General features: G+C 43.2%; 2 protein-coding genes across 2 annotated transcripts; both read right to left on the bottom strand.

The window, feature by feature from the left end:
- Window positions 1–19,512: 19,512 nt before the first annotated feature.
- Window positions 19,513–21,008, bottom strand: LOC114601295 (mas-related G-protein coupled receptor member H-like). The gene has a single exon (XM_028738507.2). It carries the CDS (start codon window positions 20,699–20,701, stop codon window positions 19,736–19,738), a length of 966 nt encoding a protein of 321 aa, XP_028594340.2. The 5' UTR covers window positions 20,702–21,008; the 3' UTR covers window positions 19,513–19,735.
- Window positions 21,009–23,252: 2,244 nt separating this feature from the next.
- On the bottom strand, window positions 23,253–25,798 carry LOC114601296 (mas-related G-protein coupled receptor member H-like). Its single transcript, XM_077933630.1, has 3 exons — window positions 25,668–25,798; window positions 24,662–24,803; window positions 23,253–24,432 (listed from the first exon to the last, which is right to left on the bottom strand). The coding sequence occupies exon 3, from the start codon at window positions 24,376–24,378 to the stop codon at window positions 23,410–23,412; it is 969 nt and encodes a 322-aa protein (XP_077789756.1). The 5' UTR covers window positions 24,379–24,432; window positions 24,662–24,803; window positions 25,668–25,798; the 3' UTR covers window positions 23,253–23,409.
- Window positions 25,799–26,632: the final 834 nt, after the last annotated feature.

Raw genomic sequence — 26,632 nt, forward strand, 5'->3', positions numbered from 1 at the left:
AGGAACTGAATTGAACCATCTCTTTTTGCATTTCAGGACTATCTATAGTGGAAGAGGAATCAATGTGCCAAAAGAAAACATCTGAGGATAATGGCCCTTCATGGATCACTGCCTTGCCGTGGCGAAGGGGCTTGAATAACTCAGAGAAGCTACGAACTATGCCCAGCAGGGCACACAAGATGAACAGATCATAGTGGAGAGATTTGACCAAACGTGATCTACCTGGAGGAGGAACCGGCAAGCCACTCCAGTATCCCAGCCAAGAAAACTCCATGGACAGAGCTTCCGGGTTAGCGCCATCGGCTAATGGCGGATTCCCTCCGAGCTCCGGAGGGAATCGGCTCCGCAGGATTTGGGTCTTGCCGCTGCGGCGACGCGGGGACCCTTAAAAATCACAGGCGGTGAAGCCTGTGAACCTGGTGACTCGGCGGGCACCATTTGCGCCCCCCCGACCTGCGAAGGAGCCTTTTTAAAGGCTTCGGAACGGGGGACGGGGTGAGCGGCGCGGTGCTGAGAGTCGACTGCTTCTCCTGCGGAGTGAAGCCGCGCTGCCATGGACGGAGAATGCTGACTTCTTCTTGTGAATAATTGGACTTTAAAACAACAACCCGTGAGTAGTACGGAAATTGGATTTGTAAAGAAATTTTTTTTTTTGAATTAGGGACGATCGGGGAAGGCGCAAACAGGAAGTCCGTCTCCCCGTCTTGTAAATAATCTAAAGCAAGGACCTGCTAACTAAGGTCGAGATAATTTTTTCTTTTTTATTGGGTAAAAGACATTAATTTCACGATTTGGCACTATAAGAAATTTTACTGGAGGATAAGAGCTAATTTTGGGAGCTGAAGTGCCACCCCCCCGGACCCGGGAGTGATCCGCGAGAGAGCCTGTTGAAAAGGTATTGAAGAGTTTGACAGCTGTCAAATTAGCTGTTGTCTCTGCTGGTTGTATTTGTTACAATTTGATTATATTTTGTTGAAAATAAGGAAGAACTGATACAAACTAACTTGATTTTTGGATTTGAACTGGAAGGAATACTAAGTAACCAAAATCCCTCTAGAGGGGGTTTTGGGACACTACAAGAATGGCTGAAGGAGGGAAAATTCAAGCTAAATTGGACAGAGTCTTTGTTCTCTTGGGAAAGTTACAAGGCCAAATTGATGTTTTTGCTACAAATGTTGCAACTCTGGACTTAACAGTAAACAAACTTATTGAATTTTATAAGGATTTGACTCAGGAAGTTCATGCAGCTGGACAAGAAGAGAAACTTGAGAGTTTTGAGAGTGTGGAGAAAGAGATATATGTTGTTCCTGAGGAAAAGGAAGGAGGAGCTGTAATGTTGCAGATGACAAAGGAGGGCCAGAGGCCTGACATGATGGCTACAAAGGAAAATAAGAACTTGATGGCGAAAATTTGGTCTGAATTGGAGACTGAAGAATGGAGAGATCTCCTTATGTGGAGATCTGAAGACCCAAGGATTACAAATTTGATTAAGGTGGAAGTTGGAGCTTTGCGGACATTTGGACTTGAAAGGAGTAAGAAACAAGATTCAGGCTCCACTTTTAAGTATGGAGGTCTGGTTGGAAGAAACATGGACCCCATTGGGCTAGAGCTTCTCCGAGATTTGGTGTTTAATACCAAGGACTATCAAAAAAACCAGCAGAGAGGAATTGAGAGAGAATTAAGAGCCTCGGACGTGAGATCTCCAGGCTGATAGTAGACTAAGACTGATGGACGTTTGTTGGGGATTGAAACCGGGAAAGGGGGGGGTGGAGTTTGGGAATCCAAAGGGTGCATAATTATAACCTGTTTTTGCTTTTATTTTGTTTTGTTATTTGTATGAAAATTGGGGAATTCGTGGAAGGGAATTTAGGCCGACTTTAGAAAAAGGTTTTAAGAATAAGCACTGATGTATAAATATTGATGTCTATAAGGCAAGATTGGTTTTTTAAAATGAACTAAACATAAAAAGGTTAAAAATTAGGGATAAGAACTTGTCGAACCAACAATTTGAACTGGAATACAAGAAGGGGAGGTGTGGGGAAGTCAGGGAAATATGTTATAGAAAAGTAAGGATTGTGAACTCTATGTGTTTTTAAACTTTTTTGTTTTTTTTCCCTTTTTTGATTTTTTAATGTATTAAAGTGGAAAATTTCAATAAATATCTTTTTTTTTTTTAAGAAAACTCCATGGACAAAGACAACAGGCATATAAAAGTTATGACACTGGAAGATGAGCCCCTCAGGTCGGAAGGCTTCAAGGAAAATGTTTCAGATCCTTCTCTAAGTGATATTTTGCTTTCCCCATATTTATGTACCTACTTATTATATAGTTACAAAGCTTGATTCCCTTCTGCCAGGTTTCCCACTCTGTTTGTCTTCAGTTTCCTGTGTTTCTCCCCCAGCCACTGTCTCTTGCAGTAATTTTACTGTGTATCCTCCACCTTTCTGTCTCCCTGGTCCCTGAAATTCTCATCTATACACCTGCTTGCTCATGTGTGCTCCCTCTTGACTCTCTCAAGAAATGCAGCCAACTGTCTTTTAATTCCTCAGCTGTGTGCGTTGCTCACTTCTGCATGCATTGGTAGGCAAGAAGGACGCCTGCTTTCTGCTAGGCTAATCAATCCTGCTGGCAGCTGCAAAACGAGTCTCTCTCTCTCTCTCTCTCTCTCTCTCTCTCTCTCTCTCACACACACACACACACACACACACAGAGAGAGAGAGAGAGAGAGAGGGAGAGAGAGACAGACAGACAGACAGACAGATCGTTCCAAATTATAATACTTGAAATTCATTTACAGCTTTGTCTGTTCCTATTGACCAAGGAACCCACAATTCTCTGAGTTCACATTTTGGAATAAGATACATACAAGAGGCATTCTATGGATGGACCATTATCATTAGCCATGACGGGTGAGTGGTTTTTGCCTATATAATTTTACATTTGGATGATATCCAGATTTGTTATTTTTATTATGTAGTAATATTGTCTCATCTTTTTTTAAAAAAAAAATGCAAGTGTTGTTACTGCACATATTCTGCAATTTATCTTTCTACTGTTTATTGGTTTAGAAATTATCTTTTGATCTTTTAAACATAGGTTACACTGGGGATGTGTGTGTGGTCCTGACATGTAATCAAGACCACTGAAGAAGACTTGAAGGTCAAAACATGTTTGGCCATGTTTAGATGCTCCTTAGTTATTTAGGTCATTTTGGGGGGCAATCCTATTGCAAAGGTCTTCAGGGATAAGCAGCTGAGGAGACAATGGATCTCTGGCTCAGCTGGCTGATTCCTGGCTCAGCTGGCATTTAGTTCCCAACTCCAGGTCAGCTGAAGATATGCCAGTGTAACTTTTTTATTCTGGTTTTGCCAAGGCTCTGCCAATGGAGCAAAAGGTGGCTTAGCAGAGACCAGTATAAGTTCCCCCAAGGGAGCATTCTGGGGGTTTGGTGAGGACAGGACCAGATTAGAAAGACATAGGATAGCTCCTAAGCCCATTCAGCTTGGTCACATGCCACAGAAACCCAGAATAGAACACAAAATCTAAATGTTCATTTTCCCTCTGCCAGACTTAATGCAGAGCTCCAGCAGCAGCCCCACAAATGAATGGGCTGCAGATCTCACATAATTTTATATTTCTTGGCATAGGATTTCTTCCTTCAAATTTAACTGTTAATTCATCTTTTTATTAGCATTTGTTATATACAATTATGTGTAATAGATTCTTGGCCAACTGTGCTTCCTATGCACCCTAGATTCGTAAAGCATGGCTTTCAAACTGTTTGGGTTTCTCTGCAAATACACAAATTGAGAACAGCTGGAGAAAAAAAATGGCAGAGCACACATTCTGGCAGCAAATCACTGTCCCTGCATTAGATCTTCAGGGGGCTGTAACACTCATGTATGTTTTTAGCTTGCAACTCCAGGTTTAGCACTCTCTCTCTCTCTCCTCCAGCTTGTTTCTTACATTCTCCCAGCAAACAGCAGATCTTTACAAAAGCATCCTTTGCTTGAGACAGGGGGAGGTATGTTCCCAACCTCAAGAAATATACAGCTGTTTCTTGGCTGCTGAAAATGTAACTGGCTTATTTAGAAGGATGCTTTTGTTCATTCTCCTAACCTCTGCTCTGCTGCTGCAACTGCAACCTCACTCTCTTATGTATTGACAGAATGTACCTGGATGTCTCACCCAGGGGACTACCATGGCACATTCAACGTTTGCTTGGCATTTGAAAATGGTGCTGTCTCTGTACGTCTTTGAAAACTTGCTTCTTGTTTTCTTTCAGCAAATAATAATAATAATAATAATAATAATAATAATAATAATAATAATTTATTTATACCCCACCCATTTGGCTGGGTTTCCCCAGCCAGTCTGGGTGGCTTCCAACAAAATATTAAAATGCAATAGTCCTTCAGATATTAAAAGCATCCCTAAACAGGGCTGCATTCAGATGTCTCCTAAAAGTCTGGTAGTTGTTTTTTTCCTTTGACATCTGGTGGGAGGGTGTTCCACAGGGTGGGTGTCACTACCGAGAAGGCCCTCTGCCTGGTTCCCTGTATTCCCTGGTTCCCCAGAAGGCCCTCAGAGCTGGACCTCAGTGTCTGGGCAGAACAATGGGGGTGGAGATGTTCCTTCAGGTATACTGGACCGAGGCCATTAAGGGCTTTAAAGGTCAGCACCAAGGTCAGCGACTAGAATAAAGGCTGTTCCCATCACAGGCTTCCATAAATCATCCTTCAGACATTAGCATATGAAGTTGGCTTCAGGAGGCTCCCCTTGTGATATAATCAAACTGTTAATCAGTCTAACCTTGCATCTGTCTCCTTTCTTCAGAGCAGCAGTGACTTGCAAGTGTCCCAGACATCCTTTTCAAGCTAATCCGCTCAATAACCAGCAACTTGGAATTAACCTGGGACATTCTCCATGCAAGGACTATATGCTCCCAATGAGTTATGGGATTTCCCCTCTTTTCATGTGCCTGAGATGAAGAACAGATCAACAATCCTCATAAAGGATGATAAGAAATCAAAAGTGTGGAACAATATCCTGTGATGAAAAGGGAGGACATACAGAAATATTTCTGTACACCTCAAGTCCCAAGCGGGAGAGGAAATTGTGTTGTTTTTGAAACTCACAGCAAGATGTAGAATGGAAAGTCCCACCCACCTTTCATCATGACTTTATCAGTTGCCAGATTCATACCACAAGAGGAAAATGCTCATTTTCTGGTCAACAAGATAACCATCTATGAATCGAGGAGGAAGAGACCCTTCTTGTGCAAGGCTAGATATAATCTTCAGAAAGGTGCAGAGTCTCAACCTATTAGATTAACCTCAGTAAAAACTCAACTATGTCCTAGTTGTTGAGAAAAAAAGGCTCCTGGACTTTCTCGGCAAAGAAATTCCTGGCAGATATGAATAGGTAAAGGTAAAGGTACCCCTGCCCGTACGGGCCAGTCTTGACAGACTCTAGGGTTGTGCACTCATCTCACTCTATAGGCCGGGAGCCAGCCTATATAGGCCGGGAGCCAGACACTTCCGGGTCACGTGGCCAGCGTGACAAGCTGCATCTGGCGAGCCAGCGCAGCACACGGAACGCCGTTTACCTTCCCGCTAGTAAGCGGTCCCTATTTATCTACTTGCACCCAGGGGTGCTTTCGAACTGCTAGGTTGGCAGGCGCTGGGACCGAACGACGGGAGCGCACCCCGCCGCGGGGATTCGAACCGCCGACCTTTCGATCGGCAAGTCCTAGGCACTGAGGCTTTAACCCACAGCACCACCCTTGGCAGATATGGATACTATTGTCCAAAAAGTTTTCACCACGTTACAAGTTGATTCCCTCTGCCCATTTTCTTTTGCACAAGTATTTAAAAGATTTTTAAAGGCGACTTAATATTACCATCTTGTCTGATCCATCCTAGCACAGTTTGACCCTGAGCAGCATAGCTTTTCTGTTTTCTGGAGTTCTCTAATGTATGGTATTAGTAATTATCCATCAGTAAACAGAGAGCAGGAAAGGAAGGTGCAAGTCTAGCCATGGTGCTGGGTAAACTTCAGCAAAATGAGATGAAGCAGGAAGGATACTCCATTCAAATAACAGCATATAAAATAGAACCAAGAAAACAGCTTTGCATTAAAATGAGTTCTTCTCTCTATATTAATTTACTCCAGTAAGTATGTGCATATGTAGCAAAGAACCAGCACCACCCACAAAGAAAACTCAAGTTAAAGTTTAATAAAAACAACTCAAAAGTTGTGAAATATTGTAACTACTCATTTAAAATGGTGAAAGTGTGATACAAAATAGTAAATCATATGAAAATGATTACAGTATAACAAATGAAACATTTTTGGGGAGCTACTACAGACATCAAATAAATGAAATATAGGGCTATTTGCATCTATTGCTTAAGCAAGAAGTCAAAGGTGAAACCTGAAATATAAGAAGGCGAGTGTGGAAACCCAGTCAAATGGGTATAAATAATAATAATAATAATAATAATAATAATAATAATAATAATTATTATATCCTTTTAATACCTTCCATCCAGTTCATGTACCTGAAGAGTAAAAGCAGTAAGAATGTCCTACTACATTGTAAAGTCATATATGCAATGTATTAAGCAACATAGGAATATTTATGTAAGATTTAAAAAAGTAAATAATATGTAGAATGCATACATGTGAAAGAGAGCCCATGAAACATCTCACCCATATAAACATTGTCCTGGAAGGATATAATATGTTAACTACACTATGGATCTCCTTTTCCCTTTTTGGGGAACGGGAGTTGAAGGGAGTTGAAGGGAAGACCTGAATTTTGAAATGATTCTGGTGGTCTGCTTCTTCTCTACAGCACCACAGGGCCCAGGAAATAAGTCCCAAAGGGAAATAACTAATGTCTGAAAGGCTCACACCCCAAAAAGGGATGAACAGTTCCAAACTAGCCAGTTGAGTTGAAAGGTATAATACAGTGGTGTCCCACAAGACGAATGCCTCGCAAGACGGAAAACCCGCTAGACGAAAGGGTTTTCCGTTTTGGAGGTGCTTCGCAAAACGAATTTCCTATGGGCTTGCTTCGCAAGACGAAAATGTCTTGCAAGTTCCTGCAGGGTTTTTTCCCTCCCCCCCCCTTTTCCCAAGCCGCTAAGCTGCTTATCAGCTGATCCGCTGAGCCGCTTAACAGCTGATCCGCTAAGCCGCTAAGCCGCTTAACAGCTGATCTCTAAGCTTCTTATCAGCTGATCCGCTAAGCCGCTTAACAGCTGATCCACTAAGTAGCTAAACCGCTTATCAGCTGATCCGCTAATCCCGCTAAGCCGCTAATAGCGGTAATCCGCTAAACCGCTAATGGGCTTGCTTCGCAAGACGAAAAAACCGCTAGATGAAGAGAATCGCGGAACGGATTCTTTTCGTCTTGCGAGGCATCACTGTATAGAGTAATGTAGGTATGCTTTAAGTTAGGAAAATAAGGTATTGTGTTGTGTATATGTACTGAGTAAATGTAAACGTATGTGTTCTATATGGCAATAAAATATTTTAATTAGGAAAAAAATGAAAGCCAAAATGAAGAGATGGCTTAAAATCTCTCTGAGAAGTTGGTTCTAATGCCACAGAGCAATTTACATAAAGGCATGATTCTCATTGTACACATTTTCATCTGTAGGTTCTGCTTCTTAGAAGACCCTCTGGAGAGCAACCTTCATGCTTCCCCAAGAACAATCCATTTTTTGTCTCCCAACTAGGTAATAAAGTAATGGCCTAGTACTGCAGTTGCAGGTAGCAGATAGGAAGTAAAGCAATCCTGACAAGACAGAAGTACTGTTTTGGGGGGACAGGGGGCAGGCTGGTGTGCAGGACTCCCTGGTCCTGAATCGGGTAACTGTGCCCCCGAAGGACCAGGTGTGCAGCCTGGGAGTCATTTTGGACTCACAACTGTCCATGGAGGCACAGGTCAATTCTGTATCTTTATCAGTTGCCAGCTTCTTATCACAAGAAGAAAATGCTATTTTTTGGTCATCAAGATAATTTTCTGTGAAGTTAAGAGGAGGAGACTATTCTTGTGTAAGACTCTATATTCTAAGATATAATATTCAGATGAGCAGCTATGCATTGGGTGAGAAAAAGGAAGTCAACTGGACCAATCACTTCATGATTAGATACACAGATAGGCTTCTCTTTCTCAAAACAGTTACAAATATCTATAAAAGATTATTTGAAGCATTACACACACACACACACACACACACACACACACACACACACACACACTCCTCTTGGCTCTATTTCCTCTCAGCTCTATTTCTTAACCAGTTCCTGAATAAAAGAGAGCCTCTCCTTTTATTTTATGGCTGCTAATCAAACACAGTAGGCTTTATTGAGATACTTTGCCTCTTCTTCTCTCCCACTCCTTGACAGCTCCAGGTTGTTCTGGATAGCCCAACCTGGTTCCTCCCAATTTAACCTGGTACAGTTCAGGATTTCGGCTTCAGCCAAATCCAGTGCACAACCGTAATATGCATTGAAAGATGAAACAAAATCCTGTGCTTCAGAGCTCAGATTTCAAGATGTATATTATTGCAAGACAATAGCTTGGAGGCTATTGCATTTATGAAGGGCAAAATTTCTCCTGATAATGCATGAGAGGAAAGTTCTTCTGCACTTAAGGGGATACCGAAGCACCTTTCTAGAATACCAACAAACTTACCCATGGGTAATGGAGTGCCACTCAATGGAATGGTAAATTTTGTCCTGAGGTGGTGTCTGTGCCCCACCCTTGATGTCCGAAACATGTCTGAAACATTCTCTCTCCAGGTTGGGGAGCTCAGAGCTGGATAATGTCTTTTTCATCCAGATAAGAGATATTGCAGCCATGATCCAGTTGCAAATGTCTAGATTGGAAGAAGGAAGGGCATACTCTGTCACGATACTTTAAAAGGGTAATTCTCCTGATTTGTGACGCTCTCTCTCCTCCTGCTTAGGCAATCTTTTATTTCCAAGACATAACGTTTCCATAAAAGCAACATGTTTCCTGATTAGACATCATAGTTCCAGTAAAGCTGATAGTTTTATGCTCATTACTCAAATATATTAGAACAACCAGCTTTTGCTTTACGGTCTACAGGGTTGCTCCATAGCTAGGAGGGTGCAGGGGTGACAACTCAATCCTCTTGAACAGGTCCAACCCACCCATGAGATGAGGTGAGGTGAGGTACGGCAGTAGCCTCACAGGGAGGTAGGCCTTGGTCAGCCATGAGAGGCAGCAGATCTGGCTTCCACGGAGCATGCCACTTTCTGCCTCCTGCACTCTTCAACCAACTAGTACTCCTCCACTGCATGCCCACCATCCACTCCATGCCCACCTGTCTATTGCCATGAATCTTCAACACACTCATTGCTTCCATGCGTACAGAGGAGAAAGAGGAGGAGGAGGGAGACAGAGCAGTGGCTCTGCAGCTTTAAGAAGTGTTGTGCTGTTTTTCACCACAGATGCTTCAATAATCCATATTTAAATGAGAAAAAGAGGACAGCCCAAGTGTCCTGTTTAGCCGAGGGTTAAATATAATTGTTTAATTCACACTGAAGAGAATGCCTGTGTGTGTTGCTGAAGGCTTTAACATGGGGATTTTCCATGGGGCTATATTAAGTTCTCTGAGCTTCTAGACGGGTTGATAATTAGCTCTTCATTTCCTTTTTTGTGATACACATTTTTCAATATACCAGATTTGAAGAAAGCAGAATGTTTTTTTTTTTTTTTTTTTAAAAGTGCGTTGTGCCCAACCAGAAGAGTGCCTCACTTATGGAAGCAGAAAGTGGTGGAAATCATGACCAAACACACTGGGGGAAAAAAATCTCACTACAGCCATTCAAAGACAATCAACCACACCCTAGGCCACCCCAACCTCTCTCACCACCAGTGGTGCAGCAAGCTGGTAGGGTGCCTGGGGCGGCATGCGTGCCCTGTGCCCAGTGGCAGAATACTCCGCTTGGCCTCCGAGGTGTCTGCCTGCCTCTTCTCACTCTTTTCACTCTGAGAACACTGCCTCTTCTCACTCTGAGAGCCAGTGTGGTGTAGTGGTTAAGAGCGGTTGCCTCGTAATCTGGGGAACCGGGTTCGCGTCTCCGCTCCTCCACATGCAGCTGCTGGGTGACCTTGGGCTAGTCACACTTCTCTGAAGTCTCTCAGCCCCACTCACCTCACAGAGTGTTTGTTGTGGGGGAGGAAGGGAAAGAAGAATGTTAGCCACTTTGAGACTCCTTCAGGTAGTGATAAAGCGGGATATCAAATCCAAATCCAAACTCCTCACTAGGCCACCCTACAGCTGAGGGGGAGGTGATGGGTGAACCATTTGGGGCAGCATGGAGCCTGCGGGCACGGAAGCCACTGTGTCACTTCCAGGAGAGACACATGGCTCAGGTGTGCTGCAGGCCTCGCGGTGAGTAATGCCCGCCATTTTGTCACTCCCCTCAGTAGTGACACCTGGGGTGATCCACCCCCACCATCCCCCTTCCTCCGCCCCTGCTCACCACCAAGGAAATATAAAGAGAAAGAGAACCCACACAAGTGATGCTGACACAAAACTCCACACATACATACACTAAGTAATAATACATAATAATAAATTTTTAATTATACGCCACCCTTCCCGGATCAGAAAACTGGGCTCAGGGCAGCTAACAAATTTAAACACTTAATTGATGCAACAAAAAACAGCATAAAATACAGTATAGAACATGAATAACAAATTCAGAATTCAAAAATAAATTTAGGGGGGAAATCCATCCAATAAACATTAGATGATCACCAGAGCTAGCTGGCTAAATTAGTCCTATTTGGGCCAGCGAGGAGACCAGGGGAGAATTAGCTGTGGGATCCCAGAGTGGGTAATCTTCATAAAAAGGGGAGAGGGAGGGAAGGAAGGGGAATAAAAGATCAGGCCAGGTTCAAATTGAAAGCCAGGCAGAATAGCTTTGTCTTACAGGCCCTGCGGAAGGAAGTTAAATCCTGCAGGGCCCTGGTCTCATGGGATAGAGCATTCCACCAGGTCAGAGCCATCACTGAGAAGGCACTGACTCTGGTGGAGGATAATCTGACTTCCTTAGGGCCCGGGACCTCTAAACTATGATTATTCATGGACCATAAGGTGCTCTGTGGGGCATACCAGGAGAGGCGGTCCCGTAAGTACGAGGGCCCTAAGCCACAAAGAAAAATAGAAGCATTGCCACCCCACCCCTCTTTTCTTCCCAACCTAATACTGCATGCAACACTAATGTCTCGAAACAAATGTAACTGATCTGTAGAAAACACCAGTTGAAAAAAGAGACAATGCACACATTTTTGTAAACTAAGAAATCTTTAATAAACATTATTAAAAACAACAACACCTACCCACACTATGGACTTCAGTGCATCCACAGCTGGGAAGCATGCACTGGAAAAATCAGAATTAAATTGAAGCAAGCATAGTCTGCCACTTGGGTGGGGAAAACATCATGTGGACAGTACAGTGCAAATAATATGAACAACTGTACTGTATACACATCCATCCATAGTCTAGCAACAGCTAGTATTCTCCCAGGACATACTTCACAGGGGCTAGACTTTTCATTCAGTTCTTTTCCTTTATTTTTAAATTTTCTTAATACCCGTCATAGAACATCAATCATACACATAACTCTCCAAGCTGGAACAGCAGACCTAACAAGAAATTTGGTAGATAAGGAAGGTTTTGAACATTTCATGGAAGCAATGGGAGGAAAGAAGATTTTGGTTTTGTTTTTCCCCATGATTGGTTGTTTTGGCAGGGACTTACTATTTTCTTTGAGATTTTTCTTCTGCAGCTTTATATGGTTAATATTTAAAATTTGCAATCAACTGTCCTCATTATTCCTCAAATCCATTAAATCTATCTCAATATTAGGAGAAAATAAACATTATACATATTATGCATTCTCTTTAAAATCTTATGTAACTTTTCCTCTGTTGTTTAACATATTGCATAGATGACTTTACAATGTAGTAAAACAGTCTTCATGCTTTTGATCCGAAGATACATGTACGAACTGCAGAGAAGGTATTAGAAAGACAGTTGCTTTCTTCTATATCAGGTTTCAGCTATGATTTTTTTGTTATAATTGAAGCAATAGATTCAAATGGTCTTATGTTTCTTTCTTCATTCTTCCTAGTAGCTCAGTTGTAAATGCTCATCTATTATACTGCAATCCTTTTCATGCCATTTACTATTTTGTATCATACTTTTGAATACTTACATTTTTTTCAGTTCTTTTTACTAAACTTTTGCTTAACTTTGTGAGGTGGATCTGGATTTTTGGTCAATATCTATACGCTCACTGTATCAAACAGAACTGAGAACTCTCACTAACTTTCTTAAGAAATGCCTTCATTATTGTTTCTAAGTGATGCCCACTGTAGTCTTGGATGGCAATTATAACAAAGTCCTGTATGCAGACTGACTTTGTATTTGTGGTCAAACTCAGGGAGAAGACATAATTCATTATCTGTTAGCCTGCCAGGAGCTTTCCATACTTATGGAAGCATCACAACTGTTCTTGAACTGGAAGTTCCAGTTCCTCTCTACAGACCTCTTCTTCCTTAAAAACATTTTGGAGAATGACCTTTATGCCCTCCCTACATAGATCTACCTTCTGTTTCCCAACCTGGAAATAAATCAGTGGCTTAACACTGCTGTAGATGGAGGCAGAAAATAAACGCAACTCCATGTGATGAGCATGTGGAACAGGGAAATATGTGATGTATAAGGCATTCAGAGGCAAATCAAAGAAGAGAGAGAAAAGGAGGATAAATAAGATGGCTGTCAAAAGTTTCCGTGGCTCTTGCTGCTGTGATTTCAGGTAGACTTTGTTGAAGAGGCTGAGAGCAGAGATAATCGTGACCGGGGTGCAAACCAAGACACTCACAATAAACTGGTAGTACATTTGGGGATAAAATTCAGTATGGAGAGTAAGGACAATTGCACAAATCAGGAAGGAGAAGATCCATATTACACCACACACACCAGTGGACCACTGTAGAGGGCGGTGATAATGATGCCAAGTTGGGTAATAGACTGACACACACCCGTCAATGCTGACGGCCATCATTAGAAGCTGACTGACACTGTACATCAACAGGAAAAGCTCTAGAGCTATTGGGAAAATAACTGAAAGAACGAAGGTGCCTTCATTAAAAAATCCTACAGCAAGAAATGTGATAAGACATACCAGGACCCCAAAGTCAGCAGCAGCCACGTTCAGGATGTAGGTGCTGAAAGGATTCTTTGCAATGCGGAAGCTAAGAAACCAAAAGACAGTTCCATTGCCCAGAAGTCCAAAAATGCAGATTAAAAAGATGAAGACAGAAAAAACAATCCTTCCTAAATTGTCGTAGAAGATCCCCTCTGTCCTATTATCAGAGGGGTTCTTGGCTGGAATTGCAGTGGTATATATTCCGTAATAACCCAGTTCCACATCCATTGGGAACATAAGCACATGGCTGATATTGGTTACCATGTTCAATATCTGCTTCAATTGTTTTCCCCAAGTACTGGTTCTAAGGTAAAAGAAGAGAGAGAATTATTAATTTCCTGGCATGGTGCTTAATAAGCAATGATGTGGCTAAAATGTCCAGGCTGGTATAAGTGACCTCATGCACTGAGACCATCTGAAAAATGCATTATTAATGCATTTTACTTAAGATGAAATGTTTGATTGTGTGTGTTTTTAGCCCTATATGCTCACTGCATTTCCTTCCCCCTCCAACCATGCTGCAGAGAGCAGGAGTTGTTCAATGTTGCCTTGCCCGAACATACCCTATGAAGGACAAGCTAGAAAAGCATTTCCCTATACCCAGCAGTGCTGCGCTGCTTGAAAGAGGGCTTTCAAAAGGCCCTATACTGCATTTTGGCTGTGTGTGCCTGTTCGCAGCAAGGGAACACATTTGCATAGTCAAACTGAGGAACATTGAACATTCTGCTCACCACTTGCAATCTCAGTATTTTTGTTTGTTCCTTAGAATCGCTGAGCAGCACTGGGTGCCTTTGGGGGTCATCAGTTCAGTGCTTACTTTAGAGGTGGAGTGTGCAGATTTTTCATTTCTCTTCTAGGACTTGCCAATTGGAAGGTCGGCAGTTCGAATCCCCGTAATGGGGTGAGCTTCCATTGTTCGGTCCCAGCTCCTGCCCACCTAGCAGTTCAAAAGCACGCCAAGTGCAAGTAGATAAATAGGTACTGCTCTGGCAGGAAGGTAAACGGTGTTTCCATGCACTGCTCTGGTTCACTAGAAGCGGCTTAATCACGATGGCCACATGACCTGGAAGCTGTTTGCGGACAAACACCGGCTCCCTCAGCCTATAGAGCGAGATGAGCGCGCATCCCCAGAGTCGTCCGCAGCTGGACCTAACGGTCAGGAGTACCTTTACCTTTACCTTTACTCCTGAAAAATGCTACTTCCCACTCCTGATGGCTGTTTGTCTGTGCCATCAGGGGTGGCACAGGAGTCGCAACCAGCTCTTTATTTCCCTTTCCAAACTGTCTATAATTTTAAACCCCAGAGTCTGTCTGCCTGTGCAGGTGACCATTGCTATATATCCCCTCCCAATGCCTCTGGATAGTGCTAGCATTATGATGGGCATCACAGTACATCATGGGTGGGGAACTGGTGGCCCTACAGATGTTGTTGGTCAGCAATCAGTGATGATGGGCGTTCTCCAACTGAAGTGCCACAGGTTATCTGCCTATGGAGCTTTATAGAGTAGCACAAGAAAAATAGACCATTTCCTGTTCCAAGGAACACACAGTGTAACTGTTAAAAGTGGGTAGCAGAAGAAAAGGAATGGAAGAGGAGAGACTAGAGTAACAAACAACAAAACAGTAAGCAATAACATCGAACATATAACTTTGGAAATAGCTGAGCTTCATTACGGTTAAGATGATTTCAAGCTAAAGGCCCCTCAGGATTTATGCCAGGAGTAGTCAACAATATACCCTCAAGTTGCTGCTTGACGACAACTCCCATAATCCCTGACAATTGGTGATGCTGGCTGGAGCTGATGTGAATTGAGGTCCATAACATCTGGAGGGCAGCACATTGGTTAGCCTATACTGAAGGAGCAGTGGAAGAAGAAGAAGAAGGAGGAGGAGGAGGAGGAGGAGGAGGAGGAGGAGGAGGAGGAGGGGAGGAGGAGGGGATGAGGAGGAGGAGGAGGAGGAGGGAGAGAGACATGGCACCACAGCAGAGAAGACATCCCAATAAAATATTTAATTTCCTACCTTCTACTTATACAAACTTTTCAAAACAAGGAGAAAACAGGTCTGAAATGCACTCCACAATTTCATAGTCCCAGTCTCCAAGATGTCCTCGGGCTTCAAAATGCTTTCCCCTCAATCAGCATAGAGCACGTCTCTGAAGAAAGTCAGCACGGCATCTGGTTCAGCCAGGGTGGAGCAGAGAACACACATCATAGTGCAATTACCAACCAGAGCATTAGTGGATGCTCCATTAGCAATGGGCAGAGTTCTTTCACTCTTCCTGGATGATTTGGCAACCTTCTAAGTGTGGGGCAAATTGTCTCCTGAAATGTAGGTCTCGAGAGAAATTTGCACTTTGGATCTGAGAAAATTGTGCGTGCTTCCAAGGCATGATAAAACACTTATGCGAAGCTTGAAGTGGGAGCTCTGAGGACTTCTAGGTTGTTCCTCATAGTCTGAGAAGAACATTTCCCTGAATATTTCTTTAGCAAATATGCTAACTAGCAATGTGTGGAAAGACAATGTGTTTTGGTATGTATGAATAAATAAATAAATAGATGGAATGATTGATTGCAGCAGTTTAAAACCTCACTCTACTTATCAGTGATTTTGGGAAGCTTTCTACAAATACAACTCAAATTGTTTTGTTGTCTTTGCGAAAGTTTGTATCCAGCCTAGTTCAGGTGTAATAGAAGGAAGGTTAAGGAAAAGGGAAATTCTAAGCAGATCAAGAGATTCCTCCTTGGTGAAGGAATCTGAGGCATTTCAAGAGAAAACAGAATATGGTGAGGATGGAATGTCAGGAAATGTTTTGCATATTTATAAATAGTTGATTGCCAACAAAGGTTCGTATAGTTAAAGCCATGGTTTTCCCAGTAGTGATGTATGGAAGTGAGAGTTGGACCATAAAGAAGGCTGATCGCCAAACAATTGATGCTTTTGAATTATGGTGCTGGAGGAGACTCTTGAGAGTCCCATGGACTGCAAGAAGATCAAACCTATCCCTTCTGAAGGAAATCAGCCCTGAGTGCTCACTGGAAGGACAGATCCTGAAGCTGCGACTCCAATACTTTGGCCACCTCATGAGAAGAGAAGACTCCCTGGAAAAGACCTTGATGTTGGGAAAGATGGAGGGCACAAGGAGAAGGGGACGCCAGAGGACGAGATGGTTGGACAGTGTTCTCGAAGCTACAAACATGAGTCTGACCAAGCTGCGGGAGGCAGTGGAAGACAGGAGTGCCTGGCGTGCTCTGGTCCATGGGGTCACGAAGAGTCGGACATGACTAAATGACTAAACAACAACAAAATAGTTGATTGGCACTACAAGTGCATCAAAGAGAAGAGTAATGAGTAGGGAATTGATGAATCTAGGGGTGCACTCTTATCACCTATCAGCTGATTGTCAGAAGGAGCACAACTTGCTCTAGAAGAGAGAAGCTGTTTCAGTTGAATGGAACCTGCTTCCCATTCCAAGAACTGCTCCTTGTACCTCTGAAAATTTGAGATTCAAAGTGCAGGACAGGGATGTTTGCAAAAGGCCCCGCCCACCCGCCAAATGTGACCTGCCATTGGTGGTAGAGAAGCATCTAGCCTGCCAGCCAGAAAAGGTTTCCTTCCCCTGGTATAGAGACAATCTTGCTATAAGAAACAAGGCAGATGTGGATTCAGTTCCTGCAAGGAGATCCTTTAGACACAATGTCCAACCTCTAGTACAAGGGTGTCTAACTTTTGACCCTTCCGATATCAGATTCCAGCTCCCATCATCCCTGATTTTCTGTTACCTACAACAGGAAGGTGGGAGCGGGGGAGTGGTTTGCTCTGGATACCATCCCAGGTGGGGTGCCATCATGGCCACCGCCCCTGACATGCACCACGCGCCACCCTGACGTGCACCGTGCACCCCCCACACCAGGCGCCACACAGGCGGCACACCACACCCCTGGGACGCACACCAGCCATGGCCCCACCTGTTCTCTGCTCCTGCACAGCCTACAACCTACCCTGAGGGTGTCAACTGCCTTCAGAATTCTGGTCTGTTTCTTCTCTATCAGAAAGAACTGATAAGCCTCTTATGGTATTGAGTTCATACTTCGGTAACATATCTAAATGCTCCGTGTAATATCAGGGTTTCAGCCATACAGTTTCTTTGTCAGATCCAGGGGCCGCCTGTCCTAACACGTGCCTCTGTCTCTTTGACCCAACACTGAGAAAATGGCTCTATATACCTCCCCTTTGCCCTTAACCTCCTAGGCAGAACTTGCCAGCAGTTATTTCTCCACACTCCCTAGTAGACCGCAGTTTCTGTTCTACAACCCCTCGGCCATTTCCCTGAGCAGGATGTGCAGAAACCACACTTTTGACCATTGAACCTACTGTTGGTTTTGTGCACTCAATCTGCTAGAGCCTGTTTTTTCAGGGCAAAGGAAGTCCAATTCACTGAGGGTTTGAGACCCATTGGCTACCCTCACCTGGTTTAGCCAGCAAGTTGAAGCCATTTCCCAGGGTGTGGCTGTTTTCACATGCTGGCTGCTTCTAGCTGCCACAGGTGAGAGCTGACTGCAGGGTGGGGACCAAAGGTGGCCAAACTACCACAAAAGGAGCATGACTTGTCCCCCAACAGAGATACTACCCCGCCCCCAACATCCCATACAACACCCCATACAATTTGCCACTGTCAAATCACACATTCCTCAAGCTGTAACATTTGGAGTTTCTTACATACCTGTATGCAAGTTCTACTCAGCAGTACAGACCAGCAATCTTCCAAAAATTAAAATAAAAGTGAATTTCTAATACAGTGGTATCTCTAGTTATGAACTTAATATTTTCCAGAGCTCCATTCTTAACCTGAAATTGTTCTTAACTAGAGGCATGCTTTCGCTAATGGGGCCTCTTGCTGCTGCTGCGCCACACGATTTCTGTTCTCATGCTGGGGCAAAGTTCTCAACTCGAGGTAACTCTTCCAGGTTAGCGGAGTTAACATTTGTAACCTGAGGCGTTTGTAATTTGAGGTATCACTGTATCCCTAGTTGGAATGGCAGATGATGGCAAGATTTATAGAGAAGCATTTGCACTTATTAGGGGACGCGGGTGGCGCTGTGGGTAAAAGCCTCAGCGCCTAGGGCTTGCCGATCAAAAGGTCGGTGGTTCGAATCCCTGCAGCGGGGTGCACTCCCGTTGCTCGGTCCCAGCGCCTGCCAACCTAGCAGTTCGAAAGCACCCCCGGCTGCAAGTAGATAAATAGGGACCGCTTACTAGCGGGAAGGTAAACGGCGTTTCCGTGTGCAGCTCTGGCTTGCCAGAGCAGCGATGTCATGCTGGCCACGTGACCCGGAAGTGTCTCCGGACAGCGCTGGCCCCCGGCCTCTTGAGTGAGATGGGCGCACAACCCCAGAGTCTGTCAAGACTGGCCTGTACAGGCAGGGGTACCTTTACCTTTACCTTTTATTTGCACTTATTACTCCTGATATCTCATGAAAGGAGCTGAAAGATGTACGTTATGCTTTATGTCTTGGCTTAATCAGTTGGCCAACAACATGTGACAAGAAGACACCCTTTTACTGGCTGTCAAGATAGCCATCAATGAGTTTAGGAGGAGATTCTAGCCATGAAAGTCTTTGTGTTCTCTAACATTTAATTTCCACAACCTAGCACCCTTACTAGCTGGAATAGAACCTAATAATTCAGTGCTATACTTCTCTTGGAACAAACACTTCATATAGCAGAGTTCAGCTGCTGGAATTATGTTTAGTGTTACATAAAATGCAGTATTTAAAATAACATTATGTTTGAGTTGTAAAAATAATGATATATTTTTCTGTGATGTATTTCCACACAAGGGTGGGGCAAGCTAGGTCTTGTGACTTAGAGATCACAAGTGTTAGGGCTGTAACGAGTATTATACCAAAGTTTGCATGTGCTAATAGGGTTTGTCTCAGAGGAAAGATGATCAGAAACAGCACACAGGCAGTGTCTCTCCCTGGGCATCGGCTGAAGCACAGAGGTGAACAAGAGGGAGAGAATACTTTGGTTTCTAGCTGGGTAGCTATATTTTCTTCTGTAAATATGTTTAGAATAATCACACTAGGGCCAGTGTAGATAAAGTTTGTAAGACTGGAACAATTGCAAAAGACTTATTGTTTTTGTAACATTGGAACCAAGTTTCAGCAAGGAAAGCTTGAAAGCTTATTTTTTCTTGTGTTGAAGAATTTATTTCTGCACAAGAGTCAGATTAGAGAGAAATATTCTGCTCACAATATATATCTGGCAACAACCACAAAGTTAATAATTCATAATAGTCATGCAAATCTTTGGCAGAGCAACCAATGCGACTTTGCAGAGGAGCCTACATTTCATCCATGGAAAAGTCAATGATTTCTGCATACACCTCTTTTCATGCCATATTGAGATAAGCAAGCTATATCATCGCAGCATAAAGAAATATTACAGTCAGACAACAGCATTATTATGTAAGGATCATAAGCGGATTTGAAATGGGACGGTCCATTTCCTGTCCGTTGTCTTCCTCCACATTCAAAGCCCTCTGGAGAATGACCTGCAGGCTCTCCTTGGATCGACCTCGCTTCTTCCTCCCAACCAGAAAATAGATCAAGGGGTTAGCACTGCTGTTTAAGGTGGCACACAGAAAGGCATAATGGTGTAGATCAGGAATGTCAAAAGCTAGAAAATGATTAAGGGCAATAAGGGCGTCAAGTGGAAAAGCAAGCATGAGGAAGAAGAGAAGAGTAAGTAAAATAACCATTAAAAGCCTTCCCCTCTTTCGCTGGCGTGATTTAAAGCAGACTTTGATGAATAAGATCACCGTTGAAATTGTCATCAGTGTGAGGCAAAGCAGGGCAGACAAGAGTAATTGGAAGCTTGCTGTGAAGTAATAGCTAAATATGCTAAATAACTGGAGTATGTAGAGAATTATGGTGAACAGAAAGCAGAGGACCCATATGAGGGAACACACAGTGGTGGACAGATGTGTCGGCCGGTGGCACCGATGCCAAATAGGGAAGAGGACAGACACACATCTGTCAATGCTGATGGCTGTCAGGAGAAGTAGATCAGTGTTGTACGTGAACATTAAGAGATGAAGAGTTATTAAAGAAGCATCTTTGCCTAGACGAGTCAAAGCAATACAATGATATATCTCTACAGTCATGAGGAAGGCAAAGTCAGCAACAGCCAAGTTCAGGATGTAGGTGGTGAACTGGTTCTTCTTAGTGCAGAAGCTAAGAAGCCAGATGGTGGTTCCATTTCCCAAAAATCCAGCACAACAGATAACCAAACTGAACATATAGAAAATAGCTTCTTTCAATGGATTATACCAGTCATTTTCTTGGCCAGTATATGAGCTATTATCATGCTCAGAACCTGTCCAAGCCTCCATATCGGAACTGGAAGTCCAGCTGCTATTTACCATCATGCTCACTTGCTCCTTGTGGGATCCTTATCTCTTCTTCTAGAGTATGAGTGACGGCTAAGAGAAATAAAATGTTACAGAGAACATTTCAAGTGGAAAAGTTCAAGTGGAATTCCATACATGACCCAGAATGATGTGTTCTTCTCAGTTTGGCTTTGCTCAGAGACTTGAGGGCGGTGCTATTGCAAAGGAATCAGAAAAGGTCATTGTAGTCCATGCTGTCTTACTTCGATCAAAATCCACTCCCGCCAGTAGATACTCTAGCACATCCCTTTCAATATCCTTCCAGAATAGATGCTGTATAGGGGCATTTCCCTCCAATAACCTATAAGAATAAGATTGGTGGAACATTTTGATTGCCAATGGACACAATGACCCATCACCAGTCCTCTGGGAGACAAATGTCAAAGTAGGTATGGCTGAACCCAACCAATTCATTTCCATTTGCCTCAATAAATATAGCACCGTCTCCTTACAAGGTATTCATTATTTATTCCCCCTTTATTCATGTCCACCCCTTTTGAGATACCATATTGATTTCCACCCCATCCACCCACATCTGCTTTCCCCCTTTCTCTTCCACCCATATGAGAAGGTCTGAAGCTCATAGAGAACATGTCTGCTTTGTATTCAGAAGGTACAAAAACTGACCCTCAGCATTTCCAGGTAGATATGGGAATGTCCTCCATGAACCATTGAGATTCACTACCAGCCAGGGAAGATAATAACAGTTATTCCGTACCTAGAGCATGAGACTGGTTGAGCAAGAGACTCTTAATCTCAGGGTTGTGAGTTTGAGCCCCATTTTGGCTGAAAGATTCCTGCATTGCAGAGGCTTGGAGTAGATGATTCTCATGTTCCTTTCCAACTCTAGAATTCTGTGATTTTATGATGTATTCTACAATACCTGCAAAAACACACAATGTACTTATTGACTCTGGATCCCATGTTCTCTCTCTCCCCTAAGAATCTGCTTTAAACTGAGTCTGATCATTGGTCCATCTACGTAGTTCAGTATTGGTCACATTGACTACCAGACACTCCTAGGGATTTCAAAGAAGGTTGTCTCTGATCCCAGCAGGAGACTCAAATAGAGACATTCCATATGCAAAGCAGCTGCTACGCACTGAGCTACTTGGCCATGTCTTCCTACGTCTTTTCCCATGCATGTTTCTAATTTGCTCTGTCACTAAGCTTCACCCAACCACCCAGAGGGTACTTATTTTACAACTTGCTGACAAAGTATGGATTGGGAGTCTTCAGATATGGTGATCAGAAGACAACAGGGACAAAGTATCCTGCAACAGAATGGGAGGTACTAAGGTCTTAGCAAGGCAATGGGGCACCAATCATTCCTCAAAGAAAAATGGGAAATCTTACCAATTTCATGCCGATCCCACCTATTCTTTGTCTTGGCTTAATCTGTTTCCCTGCCTCATGTAGCAATATCATGTTCTTTAAGTGGTTGTGAGGATAAATGCCATCTGGCCTAGGAGGAGGAGACTCTTGTCATTTAAAGACCTATGTCCCCAAATGCCAGTTTGTAATGAGTACTGAAGGGGAAACTGAACACACGTCTCATGTGCTTCTTTATCTGTAACGGCCAAGTAAAACATCTCAGGACCTGTCATGATAACAGATAAAACCATCCTTGCCCTTTAACGGCATATAACATTTGCCCAATATGCACATTTTGTAGGGAGGGGGTGAGCACAGAAGGGAAAATAAGATTTTCCAAAATGTCTTGCTGTTTCTTCCCTGTGTAAAACCATAGGTGAGAAGTGGAGTGGGATGCAAGAGCTGTCGGTTCTTAAGGATGGTGACTGGGAGCAGCCTCCGAGACCATATAACACCGGTCTTGAAAGACCTACACTGGCTCCCAGGACTGTTCTGAGCACAATTCAAATTGTTGGTGCTGACCTTTAAAGCCCTAAATGGCCTCAGTCCTGTATACCCGAAGGAGCGTCTCCACCTTCGTCGTTCTGCCCGGACACTGAGGTCCAGCGCTGAGGGCCTTCTGGCGGTTCCCTTGCTGCAAGAAGCCAAGTTACAGGGAACCAGGCAGAGGGCCTTCTCAGTAGTGGCACCCGCCCTGTGGAACGCCCTCCCACCAGATGTCAAAGAGACAAACAACTAACAAATTTCAGAAGACATCTGAAGGCAGCCCGGTTTAGGGAAGCTTTTAATGTTTAATAGGTTGTTGTATTTTAGTGTTCTGTTGAAAGCCCACCACCGTGGCTGGGGAAACCCAGCCAGATGGGCGGGGTATAAATTATTATTATTATTATTATTATTATTATTATTATTATTATTATTATTTCTTTCTACAGATGAACAGGCAATGAGAGTGACAGTTCTTTTCTAGCTACATGTCACTGAAGCCTACCTTAACTTAAGCCAGCTGTCCTCCTTAACAGGAGATTGGGTAAGGCAGACACCCAAGATATATGCCAATACCATGTGTTCTTTTTAAAACTGAAATTTTATTAAGAAATTTTGTAATACAATGAAAAACAAACTACATACAATAGGTGAGTGGGGCAAAGAAGAAAAATTGAGATAACAAAAGACATGACTTCTACCTTTGTAAAGTAGGATACATTTCAGCTATACAAACCTCAAAATTTTCAACAAAACCCCAGCCTCTTTTTCTGGTGAGCAATAGTCATCAGTGCAGTCCAAGGACACATTACAGCCAGACCAAAGAACTCTTATGAAAGGTTCCTCAGTGGGTTCGAACAAGGAGGGTCCATTTCCTGTCTGCCATTCTCCTCCTCATTCAAAACCCGCTGGAGGATGGCCAGAAGACTCTCCCTAGACTGACCTCCCTTCCTCCTCCCAACCAGAAAATAGAGGAAGGGGTTCACGCAGCTGTTGAGGGAGGCACACAAAATGGCATAATGGAATAGACCAGAAATATTCAAGCCCACAAAGGATAAAACAAGAAGAAGGGCATTGAGGGGGAAAGCAAGCATGAGGAAAAAGAGGAGTGTAAGTAAAATAACCGTTAAAAGCCTTCCCCGCTTTCGTGGGTGTGATTTAAAACAGACTTTGACGAAAAGGATCACAGTTGAAATTGTCATCAGTGGGAGGCAAAGCAGTCCAGTCAAGATATATTGGCCTGTTTCTGATAACCAATATGGAAAGGTGTAATAGTTTTCAAGAATGTAGAGCATTACCCAGAGCAGACAGGAGAGGACCCATATGAGGGCACACACAGTGGTGGACAAATGGGTCGGCCGGACACACCGATGCCAAATAGGGAAGAGGACAGACAAACATCTGTCAATGCTGATGGCTGTCAGAAGAAGTTGGCCAGTGTTGTATGTGAAGGATAAGAGACAAAAAGCAATACTATGAAGAACATAATAAGGAAACGGAGTAAAAGAATAGATCTCTAAGCTCAGGAGGAATGCAAAGTCAGCAACAGCCAAATTAAGGATGTAGGTGGTGAACGGTTTCCTCCTAATGTGGAAAACAAGAAGCCAGATGACAGTTCCATTCCCCAAAAATCCCACACAGCAGGTAACTAAAATGAAGACATTTAGTATAAATATTTTAAATGGGTAATAAGGGGAATCTCCTTGGTCATTAGATGAGCTATTGTAAGTGTCATTATACTCTTTATATGTCACAGCAACCGCAGCAGATTGCAAAGTCCCATTCGTATTTATTTCCATGTTGAATGACGGCGTGTGGAATCCTTGTCACCTCTTCTGGAGCATAAGTTTCCTCTAGGAAAATATCACAAAGATGTTTGACTCAGCTGGAATTCTGTGCAAAACTCAGAATTGTGAGAGCGAAGAGCCCATTGAACAACATATAAACCCACCTCATCTGTCTATCAAGTCAAAAGTCATATATGTGCAGTTCTCTGCAATATAACTGAATCCCCCACATAGGCCACACCCCTCTGGATTTTTTCTCATTGAGGTTTTTTTGGACTTTAGTGAGTTAGTTTACCTGGAAACTTGGTTTGATTAGTGACAAGAGAAGAAGTCAGTACAGCATTTCCTGGTCTTCTGGCATTATTGTCTGATACGTAATGTCTCTCCAAAATTGAGGTTCAGTCATATTTCTTTTGCTATGGCCAAGCTCATCATTCCTGCTTAGGAAGAGATATCAGTAAGGATGAAGGAGATGGACTGAGACAGAATGAGAAGGATGCCACCTTGTTTAGCGAAGATTGATATAAAGTTTTATAGCAGTGAATTTTATAGCCGTGGCGTGGCGGCAGTGGGAGGCCCCATTAGCGAAAGTACACCTAAGGTTAAGAACCCTTTCGGATTAAGAAAGGACCTCCGGAATGAATTAAGTTCGTAACCCGAGATACTACTGTATCCTAATTTACTAACTAGTTGCAGGAAACAAAATTACTGCTTCAGAAGGGTTGTGAGTTTGAGCCCCACTTTGGTTGAAAGATTCCTGCATTGCAGGAGCTTGGGCAAGATGGTCCTCATGGTCCCTTCCAACTCTACAATTTTATGATGTATTCTACAATACTTGCAACACACCATGCACTTATTGACTCTGGATCCCATGTTCTCTCTCTCCCCTAAGAATCTGCCTTAAACTGAGTCTGATCATTGGTCCATCTAGCTCAGTATTGGTCACATTGACAACCAGACACGCCTAGGGATTTCAAAGAAGGTTGTCTCTGATCCCAGCAGGAGACTAAAATGGAGACATTCCATATGCAAAGCAGCTGCTACGCACTGAGCTACTTGGCCATGTCTTCCCATGTCTTTTCCCATGCATGCTTCTAATTTGCTCTGTCACTAAGCTTCAGCCAACCACCCAGAGGGCAGTTATTTTACAACTTGCTGACAAAGTATGGATTGGGAGTCTTCAGATATGGTGATCAGAAGACAACAGAGCCAAAGTATCCTGCAACAGAATGGTAGGTACTAGGGTCTTAGCAAGGCAAAGGGGCGCCAATCATTCCTCAAAGAAAAATGGGAAATCTTACCGATCTCATGCCGATCCCACCTATTCTTTGTCTTGGCTTAATCTGTTTCCCTGCCTCATGTAGCAAGATCATGTTCTTTAAGTGGTTGTGAGGATAAATGCCATCTGGCCCAGGAGGAGGAGACTCTTGTCATTTAAAGACCTATGTCCCCAAATGCCAGTTTGTAATGCGTACTGAAGGGGAAACTGAACACACGTCTCATGTGCTTCTTTATCTGTAACGGCCAAGTAAAACATCTCAGGACCTGTCATGATAACAGATAAAACCATCCTTGCCCTTTAACGGCAAAAAACATTTGCCCAATATGCACATTTTGTAAGGAGGGGGTGAGCACAGAAGAGAAAATAAGATTTTCTGAAATGTCTTGCTGTTTCTTCCCTGTGTAAAATCATAGGTCAGAAGGTGAGTGGGATGCAAGAGCTGTCAGTTCTTAAGGATGTCAAAATGAGTTTTTTAAAATTGTAAAACAGAAAATTTAATAGAAATTATAAAAAGACTCCTTTATTTTTTTCTACAGGTGAATGTGCAGTGAGAGTGACAGTTCTTTGCTAGCTACATGTCGCTGAAGCCCACCTTAACTTAAGCCAGTGTGGTGTAGTGGTTAAGCGCGGTAAACTCGTAATCTGGTGAACTGGGTTCGCTTCCCCGCTCCTCCACATGCAGCTGCTGGGTGACCTTGGGCTAGTCACACTTCTTTGAAGTCTCTCAGCCTCACTCACCTCACAGAGTATTTGTTGTGAGGGAGGAAGGGAAAGGAGAATGTTAGCCGCTTTGAGACTCCTGAAGGGGAGTGATAAAGCGGGATATCAAATACAAACTCTTCTTCTTCCTCCTCCTCCTTAAAAGGAGATTGGGTAAGGTAGACACCCAAGATATATGCCAATACCATGTGTTCTTTTTAAAAGTTTTATTAAGAAATTTCATAATACAAGAAAAAACAAACTATTCTAATCAAAAAGAAAAGA

Source organism: Podarcis muralis, chromosome 8 (assembly GCF_964188315.1).
Source record: "Podarcis muralis chromosome 8, rPodMur119.hap1.1, whole genome shotgun sequence".
Taxonomy (NCBI): Eukaryota; Metazoa; Chordata; class Lepidosauria; order Squamata; family Lacertidae; genus Podarcis; species Podarcis muralis.